Source organism: Mus caroli, chromosome 9, assembly GCF_900094665.2.
Source record: "Mus caroli chromosome 9, CAROLI_EIJ_v1.1, whole genome shotgun sequence".
NCBI lineage: Eukaryota > Metazoa > Chordata > Mammalia > Rodentia > Muridae > Mus > Mus caroli.
The window spans coordinates 38,982,342-38,992,322 of record NC_034578.1 but is presented as its reverse complement, the minus strand read 5'-3'; the positions used below and the strand labels follow the sequence as shown (position 1 = coordinate 38,992,322).

The 9,981-nt window shown below is 49.7% G+C and overlaps 1 protein-coding gene across 1 annotated transcript in view; it reads left to right on the top strand.

Moving 5' to 3' along the window:
* Nucleotides 1-2,781: 2,781 nt before the first annotated feature.
* Sorl1 (sortilin related receptor 1) overlaps nucleotides 2,782-9,981 on the top strand; it is a 155,911-nt gene continuing 148,711 nt past the window's right edge. Inside the window, exon 1 of the mRNA XM_021171441.2 lies at nucleotides 2,782-3,244. Coding sequence (XP_021027100.1) covers nucleotides 2,960-3,244 — 285 coding nt within the window. The 5' untranslated portion in view covers nucleotides 2,782-2,959. The remainder of the gene's footprint in view (nucleotides 3,245-9,981) is intronic.

Here is a 9,981-nt window from a genome sequence, read left to right as displayed (position 1 = left end):
ATCCATGCATATTGATTTTTGTAGTGATGTTGTCCAGCATCATAGCAAGGCCATGGGTAGGGCAGAGAGGGCTAGAATACATCTTCCCCTTGTCTATGGCCCTGGGGAGATGGAGGAAGTGCAAGCGTGTTTACAACCCAGATCTGGTTTTGAAGTTAGGAAAAATACCCCGCTTGGATTGCACAACTCAGCTCTGACTCCTGTTGGGGGGGGGGTGAACTTGCCCCGTGGCTCTTTCACTCTCACCTCTCACGCTCTTGTAGGAGTCCCAAAGGTAGAGAATGATCTCAGCGACCAGGAAACCCTCCCAACCCCTGCCTCAAAAGCATAAACAAAAGAGAAAAGAAAAAACAAACCCGCCAAAACCCATGTAGAAACTTGCCGCAAGGCCAGAACCATAATGCAGACCTCTAACGCTGCCTGCACACAGTCCTTTGCTGTGGGGAGCGTCACAGTTTTTTTTTTTTTTTAACATACACGAGCTCACTCACTTGGTACTCTGACTGTTAGCAGAGGTGGGGTAAGAACTAAGTCCTCTATTTTATAGGTGACAAAACGGAAGCTCCAGGGAGGGCATTCAGCCAAGTCCCCATAGCCAGAATTGGACCTTTGCCTTAAAAATTCAGTGTGCTTTCTTTCTCCTGTGCCCCATGGTTCTGCAGCCCACGGTCTCCCGGATAGCCGACTATCCACCTAAGAATGGCTTAGAATGTAGATAATGATTAGAGAGGAAGGCATTCGAGGATAAATTAACCGTGTTCGAGCGTTCTTGCCAGTTTTATAGCATTGAAATTACAAATCCAAATCAAAATGAGCAAGTAGCTGGTCCTGCCCTACTAATCCTTCCATGCAAATTGCCACCTGAAGCTGAAGCCAGCAGTTCACAGGGGCAGACCGCTTTGTCTTCCACACAACAACTGAGACTCTAACTCATAGAAGATGGTTCTCATTAAAGATAGCCCGACAAACAACCGATGATCAAATCTCATGCAGGGTGTTCTGACTGTAGGCTGTTCCTTTAGTCTTCTCCTGGGAGTCAAAGATGGCAGAGGTGCTGAGGACGCCTGAGTGGGTTCACATCCCGTAAGGTGACACTGAATAGGTAGGGCAGGTCTTGAAGGGCAGTGGGAGGTGGTAATGGTTCAGTGACTGTGAGTTAGGCGACTCAACAATCATCTGAGTTGGGGAGGGAAAGGGTTGTGGGAGGGTGGGAGGCTGCAGAACCTCGGCTGGGGCGGGTTGAGGGAGATGAAGAGATGCTGGCATTCTTTCATAGGTGATAGTCATATTTTGAGCTCATAGTTACAGAGGCTGGGAGGGAAGTCTGTGAACATGGCGTCGGCACCTTCTCAGCTTCCAGCAAGAGCCGGATGCTGCTTCAGCTCATAGGAGGTCAGGCTGTTTTAGAGAGAAAACAAGGAGGGGTCCTTGCTTTATGAGAACTGCTTTAGGCTGAGCTAAAGTTCAAGTTCCTGGGAGAACAAACTTACTCCACTGAGAAAGGCCTGGTTCCCCTCAACAGTATAATCAACTCTTAAAGGCACCCACCACAATGGCAATACACTTCAATCCAGGGACAAACCCAGTTCAGATCATGACAGGTTCTGGCGGGTTGCCCAAAGCGGTATAGATTGGAGGGAGGGAGGAACTAAGGAACTAGATTAGGCTAACTAGACTGAAGTTGAATGGCAAGTAAACAAGAGACAGAACCAAGCTCCGGGCTTGTTGAAGTGGCAGAAAGTTTCGTGTGTGTGTGTGTGTGTGTGTGTGTGTGTGTGTGTGTGTGTGAGAGAGAGAGAGAGAGAGAGAGAGAGAGAGAGAGAGAGAGAGAGAGAGAGAGAGATCACCTTCCCTCCTCTAAACCAATGGATTTAGCAGCCCAGCTCGGCCTTGAGTCATCCCAATAACCAGGACTGGAGTCTGGAGAGACCTAGGATGAAATACAGATTAACACTTAACTGCTCCCACCAGCTGGGGAAAAAATGTGTAAAAGCAGTTACAATCTGGCTCTTGGAGCTGATTTTAAGGTGCATTGAAAGTGCACCCCCTCTTTGGGCATCTGATCCCTCCAGTACATGAGCAGTCTTTACAGTCTTTACAATTAATGGTGTTTGGTTGAAGCCACACATCTTAGCTCTGAGAGTGGCTCAATGCTGGAACGTCTTAAGGGACCAAAGCAGGAGACTGGTAGGGCCCTGGGCCATGCCTAGTGTAGTTGTCCAGGTGGAACAAGTATAGCCTAGGTTTTACTGCTTCTGGGCAGGGTGTTTGTCTGCTATACTCTGCTGGATGCAGGGGCAGTTCAGCTTGATCAAAGGTAGTTTGAGCTGTAGCCATTTCAAGCACATTTCTGTGCAGTAGTTGAAACCACGTAAGTTTCACAAACCAGCAGGTTCATCTTGACTTACTTTGTTGGTGTGCTAAGGGCCAGTTCTGTGGTTTGCTTTCCATTGGAGGTGAACATGAGGCCAAGGCCCGGGAAGGTGGTTGAGTGGCTGCACAAGGTGCAGAGATGGATGGCAGTTTGGGGCGACCAGGATACTCCAGGAGCCCATGGAGTAGCTAACTCAACCCGGGGAAATAGAGCACAGAGCCCACGCAACTCTTCACTGCGGTAGGGAGGGCGAGGTGTGCGCGAAGGGGACCACGGTGCCCTCAGGCGGGCGCTCCCTGCCTTGACTTCCCCATCCCAGGGGGCGGGGCTGCAGTCGCAGCGAGCGGAGAAAGTGCGCGAAGGGGGACGCGCTGCGAGCTCACACGTGACGGCGCGGCGCCGAGCGAGCGGGACCCGGCGGCGGCGGTGGCCGTGGCTGCGGTGGCGGGCGCAGCGGAGCGGCCCGGGCGGCTTGAAGCCCCGGGAGCGGCGCGCGCGGCCCCGGCCCTGGCCCCGCGCTGTCCCGGCGCGCGCTGCACATTCTCTCCTGGCGGCGGCGCCACCTGCGGGAGCGTTCGCCCGAACATGGCGACACGGAGCAGCAGGAGGGAGTCGAGACTCCCTTTCCTATTCGCCCTGGTCGCGCTGCTGCCCCCCGGGGCTCTCGGCGGGGGCTGGACGCAGAGATTGCACGGTGGCCCGGCGCCCTTGCCCCAGGACCGGGGCTTCTTCGTGGTGCAGGGCGACCCGAGCGATCTCCGGCTAGGAACGCACGGGGATGCCCCGGGGGCGAGCCCGGCGGCCAGGAAGCCACTCAGGACCCGGCGGAGCGCTGCTCTGCAGCCCCAGCCTATCCAGGTGTATGGACAGGTGAGCACTTCTGCAAGCCACCTCCTTCCAGCCCCTTTCTCTCCCACCACTTCCTCACCCCCGCACCCATCCTTTGCAGTCGCTTCCCAGGTGCTGGCTCCGCTTGGGGACTTCCCGGCTGGCATGTTTGTTTCATTTCTTTTTCTTCTCCTTTCCCCCTGTACATCACATGAGTACAGCCGTCAGCACTCTGGTCGCATAGATTTTTTTTTTTTCTTTTCCTCCTTTCTGTCGATTTTAGCAGATGTGTTCCAGGTAACTCGAAGGGTGCAGAGCCTCTCTTCCCTAGCCTGTATGCAGACAGACTAGGGTAGTTTCTGGCAGGGTTTTGAGGGGTACAGCATAAATTTTACATCTGGATAAAAACGGGCATAACCACCCCCCCTTCCACCCCAACTCCCGTACCATCCTTTGGCAGTGGGAGCGAGAATCCTGCAGTTGTAAAGCACTTAAGCAGAATTGCAGAGGAGGGCATTCCATGCTTATCCTCATGGACCCCAGTAAAGGTGGGCAACTCTCAAAGCGCCACGATTGCCCCTTGTGTACCCAGTAGACATATGTGTGCGTGTGAGCTCGTGAATATCTGCGTGTAAGGCTGGATTCTCTTCGTTGGGAGTACAGCACATCAACCCGCCCCCTTTCCTTCCCACCCCTTCAAGGTGATGGCTTTATTTTAGATAGAAACTATCTCTTATGACACTCGGGATTTGAGACTACCGCAAGATATTTGCTGGGCTTAATATTCATTAAAGGATTTATTTCTATCCAGGCAATGGGTTTATTAGGTCATAAGTAACACACATTTCACTCATGGCACCCACTGACTGCTGGGTTGCCAAGTTGAATTTGCCCCCCTTCGTATCAGCGCTGGTGGAATCAATTTGCCCGTGTTATTGTCTACTCAGAGACTCCCAGTCCTTCAGTTAAGATTGACATCAGCAAAACTAGAAGGTAGGTGGGAGAGAAAAGGTGGGCCCGGTGGAGCTGACCAACACAACCATGTCCCAGAGCGACTGTTGCTTTCTAAAGTACAAATTAAGTGATTAGCGGGGAGGGGGGGGGTTCTGCCTTTCTTCACTGATTTTGGCTATAGCAAAGTCTTCCTTCAGGCCATACATAGAGTTAAACAATCAACTCCTAGAGCCAGAAAGCATCTCATAAAACATGCCACCCTATTGTGTCACCCTATTGTGTCACGTTTTGAGTGAAGAAACCCAATCGTGACAGGTGCGATGACTGGTCCAAGGTCACACAGGGAAGGGCTGTGAGCGCTGTAGTTCTCTTGCCTGCATGGTCTCACTGACCTTTGGGTGCTGGGAAGGGGGTGGGGGGTCACCTTGTCTCTGCTCAGTGCTTCCTAAACATCTCCTTTCTAAAATAAAATGTATATATCGTTATGAAGACAGAGGGGCGGTTGTGTGGGAGTGGGAGTAGCTGACATCTGCCCACCACCAGACCACTTGTCCCCGGGCAGGAATGTGTACCAGATGACCTGTAACTGCTTGATGGTGTATGTATGTGCATGTGCGTGTGTGCAGGGCTCAGACTCCTGAAGCCCCCCTGCCTTGTTCTTGGGCTCAGATTCTTGTGCCCCCCTTTTCACCCCCATCTGAAACTTCCTTTTTGTAATTTGGAAGTCAGCAAGATTGCTCTTGGCAGGCATGGCAGCTTGGAACTGCCGAGGGTGGGTCTCCCCAGCTTGCTGAGCTCTGCTGCGCTCCTGAGAGGGTGGGCTGGGTGTGGGAGGAGTGAGGGGGCGATGCCCCTGGATGTTCAGGTCCCCTCCAGCCTAGCTTTGGTGGACAGAGGCACCTTCTAGTCTCCGCGGCATCCATGCAGGTGCTCTTTATTTCCTCCTTCCTTCGGGTGCTCCCTGTGGAAATCTCCCAGGGATTTAGAGCAAGCTAGAGACGAACTCTGTCCTTCTTGGGAGCCTCTCCAAACACCTCCCCCCGCCACCCCCCCCCCCCCCCCCGCCTCCCCACCCCCTGCTCTTTGCTTTCATGTCTCCAGGCCAGCCAGACTGGTTCCATTGAAGGATGCAGATCCAGCCAACAGTTGGACTCAGAATGAGGCATTCCCACACAACAGTGAGGATCCCTCCTGTGCCCATCCTCACTAGGGCTGCCTTCCTAGGCCCCCATTCCCTGTCGTTACAGGTTAAGGAAAAAAAATAGCATTACCCTTCCTTGTGGAGGAGTGGACTCAGACAGAAGGAAAACCTGACTTTATGGTATGGGATTTCTGCCACAAACTCTAACCTGGTGCAGGCCCTTCGGACTACAGGCTCAGGAAGCAGTGGCTGAATGGCTTGGGGGCTCTTCTCTGGGTCTCTGAAGTGATGCATGTCTCTTTGGAATCACCTCTGTAGTTGAGGTGGCTATATGTGTGCCTCTGTTTTTCCTGGGACATACCCGGGTATGAATAGTGCCTCCACCCCCCAAAATGCAGCTGTGTTATTAATCTGTGTGCTTGTTTGAACTCTTACCCTGCACCAAGTTATATAAATTCTTCGATTCTTAAACCCACATAATTACAGTGGACAGTTGTCTGAAGGCGATATGTTTCTCAAAACACACACACACACACACACACACACACACACAAGCAGCAAACAAGGAAGAGAACAATTGAACATGAGGTCATTGTTTGTTTGTTTGAGGTCACCTGTTTGTTTAAACAGGCAGTAACCAGCAGACCTGTCACACTCAACCAGCCCTGACCCTACCTGGTGGGCTTACTTGGCTGAGTGAGGCTCTGGACCTGGAGTGATGGCTGGGGACAGGGAGACTTAGGTGCTTTGCAGTTTCTTGTCCTTGGGCCTTGGTGAGGGTAAGGGAGTAAGGGGACACTTGTCAGAGCTGGAAGCAGAAGCCAGGGAGGTGGTGAGAAGGTCACTAGCCTCAGGGGGGACAGAAGGAAGGCTTTGCCAGGGAAATTTTGGCCGAGAAAGGAGCCTGTTGTCAGCATGTCACTACGGAGTGACCCTTCTTTTACCTTCCTCACTTTATGGAGTAAAGATTTTGTTATTTTGACTATATTCCTCCTCAGGATTTTTTTTCTTAGAAAGATTTTCAAGGAGAGACCAACAGACCAGATATTAAGGCTTTTCTACATAAGTTCAAATATTACAAGGAAGGCCTATCCTTTAAAAAGGTCAAATTAAAGGAGGAGGAAGCAATAGCTTTTAAATATATAATATATGTAATTATTATTGACAATAATCTTTAGTACATTTCTTGATAATTGTGCATATTATTAATGTTTTAATAATATATAAATATATTTAATTAATTTATATGTTAAATTGTTTTAGTGGTAGTGGGGTCTCATTTAGACGAAGTTGGCCTGAAACTGACCATAAAGCTCAGGCTAGCCTCTTAACTGGTGCTCTCTCTGCCTCCAGAGTGCTGGGGTTAGAGGCGTGGGTTGGCAGGCGCAGTTTGTCCATGGTTCTTGCCACACTGATTTCTTTCCTGTTCTTTGTAATCACTCTTGCTTTGTGTTCTTCCCCAAAGGTCTTCCTCAACTCTTCTCTTTGCTTAGAGAACCCCCTTTCTGTTCTCCAAGCCTCCCGGGCCCTTAGTATTCCCAGCTCTGTGGGAACCGTTGTGTGCCTGGTTCCAGCCCTTACTGCCCTGGGTTATAATGAATGCCTGATCTCCCTGTGTGCTTCTTGGGGGGGGGGGGGCAGGATTTGCTCCTCTGTGTCTCACTGTATGGGAGACCCTTGATAACCATCTGTGGACCAGTTTTCTACCTGGAAGAAGCGGTGTAGAGAGTGGGCAGCACAGTAAGTTATATAAAGTTATCTACGAGCAGGAGCAAGGGAAGGAAGGCCACCAACTGACAAAAGGCTTTGGCTCACTCCGTGGTGCTGAAGCTGATGCGATGGCCCTTGGGAGTGTAGCCCTGGATTTCCTGTGCTATCTGGGAGTTAATTCCAAGAAAGACGTAGAATTCTATTTTTGTAGTGTTCTCCCTTTTAGGGCTCTCATATTGGTGTTTGCTAATGGTATTTTTAATTTGTGTGTGTGGGGGGGGAGGGGAGAGAGAGGTGGGGATCGGGGATCCTTTGGAATGAGGCACAAGGCCTAACAGGATTTACAGGTTTGTTTTGCTTGCAACAAGCTCTCTGTTCATAATTCTTGCATTTTAGAGGACGGAGAGGATACAGTGTCCTGGTTTGAGACTAAAAACAAAGTGTCCATTACAGCACAAGGGCCTTGGACAAAAGGCCTCCTTTGGGGAAAGAATACTGTTTGGCTTTAGATCACTCTGTGTTGATTCTTACACGAGATACTTGCTCGGGAAAGAATTGGCCGGTTGATTCTGAAGTTAGGATGCCTGACCTGTGGGCTTCCAGATGAAGCCGAGAAGGCTACACGCTGGCTGTGCCAAGCTGAGTTTTGCGTAGGTGAAGACCTGGTTGGCCTCTGGGGTTGGTGAGGGATGCGACCTTGAAACCCCTCTCCTGGTTGCGCCTGAATCCCTTCTCTTGAGTTCTGGGCTGTGTCTGGCACTGTTTGGTTCATCGGTAGATTAGAGCCTGGAACAGTAGAGGCTTTGTGGTTGAAGGGATAGAAAAGGGGAGCCCAAGGAGAGACACTGAGAATTCCAGGGATGAGAGGAGAACTTACCCACTGAGCTTCCATAGTCTTCAGCAGATAATGCCTGCTAACAAAGCCATTGTGCTCTGAAGAAATGTGTGGAGAGCCGTGAATCCTTTTGCGTTCTCCTGTATCCCCTTCTCAGTTGGTAACACTTGTTGCCAGGTTATTGTTACAATTTCCTTACAGAAATCTAACACACAAAATATAAGTATGAATGCACACAAAATGGAGTTATCAGCAGCCTTTTATTACCTGTAGCCCTTGGTGTCACGAATAATGAGGTTAATTTAAACTCTAAATATATGTGTGGGGTGGTGACCAGGGGTAGTCAGGATGTCACCTAAAGAGTCACATAGAAAATAAATGACTACTCCTTTTCCAGGCCAGGTGTAAGAGTGCCCTCCCCTTTCCTCCCATGGGCTAGAAGGGCACTGTTGCAGAGCCCCCTCGGAGCTGGCAGAGGATCCAGCAGCCCCTAGAGGAGTGGAACCCCACTTTGTGAGGACATCAGAATACAGGGAGCGTGTTAGCTTTGTGTTCCTTTTGACACTCTTTCCTTTGTATTCCTGTAAAATGAAGTTAGTGCCTTGCTTAGTAAATTGCTTTGAGACCTGGATCCATGAGGCAGATCCTAACCGCACTGCATACCCAAGGCAAAGAACAGCTGTTGGAGGAGCCTCGCATTGTTGACTGGAGTCTTCTTCCTTAGAGATCGCAGACGTGTTTGTGGTGTCCTTCTTATTCCAGGGCAGCCATAGGGCAAGCAAGCCCTGTCTGGTCCACTGTAGAGAGATGCAGGGTTAGTACAGTATTCCGAAAAGCATGAAATAGCCAAGCTAATTTTATTTGCTTTTGCATATTTATTTAGTGTCTCTTTTAAAGCATCAGTTTACCTTCTTAATTAAAATTTGCTCAGGTGAATATTAAATGAGTCTGCATTCTTCATGTTGCAGATAGGGGAAATGGTCATATAAATGTATGCCAGGAAAGCCAGTGAGTGTAGCATTTACAATATTTGACAATTATGGATAATCAATGGTTGATTACACAGAACTGTTTTAAACCTGGGGTGCTATGTGGACCTTTCTTTCATCTCCCCACCCCTCAGGGTTAAATTTATGTGCTGGGAAGGAGAGTTCAGTCTCTTTTGGTTTGAACATTTGGGGATTGGTCTTTCTCTGGGAATTGTCTGGGATTCCAGGGAGGTGGTGTTTTCTTTGTTAATGAGAACATGGCCTTCCTGTGAAGTCTCCAGGTAGGTCAGGATCTGCTGGCAGATGGCATATTCAGTCCAACCACGTACATGCACAAAATCAATTTCCCCCAGTTTAAAATGAGTCACAGTTAATTTCGACCTAATTTATTGGTTTATCGACTTGCGAACCTTAGGCCTTCGAAGAAGTGGCCTGGGTGGCCCTTGAGCATCAGAGCAGCTGATGATGCCAGAAAGCAGGACAATTGGGGTGGGCTGCTGCTTAGGGTCAAGCTGTGGGGTTTATCCTAGTTACTGGGAGATGCTGGGAGTTGAAATGGGAAGACAGTGATGCTCTGGGCATAGCAGTGCGGGCTCTGTGAGCATGGGACCTGGTAACAGTCATAACTACAATTGTGAAATAAAGAGTAATTACAAAATTCAGGTGTCCACTGGGTAATTGCGTGTGTGTGTGTGTGTGTGTGTATGTGTGTGTGTCTGAGGATTGAACCCGATGCCTGGTGCATGCTAAGCACATAAGAGATAGACCCTTAGCCCTGAGCAACTGTTGAATATTATGGTGACTCCAAGCCTCATTATTGCTGTCAGCAGAGAGCTATTGGATCCTGTGTTGTCCTTGTATCCAATCTTCCGATGGAACATTACTGAATAGGAGTTTCAGTGGTGCTGAACACCTGTGTGTTCAGCATGTCTGCTAGGCATATGTAGCTCCTGAACACTTGAACTACAGGGAGTGTAACTGAAGAGCTGAATTTCTTTTCGTGTAGTATTAATGAATTTAAAGCTTAGTAGCCACGTGGTGGCCCTGGCTGCTGTCCTGCCTGCCAGCAGATCTCTGGTAAGTAGAATGAGGCCTAGCATGAGCTGTAGGTATCTTCTGTTTCACTGAGAGAGGCTAATCATAGACAGGG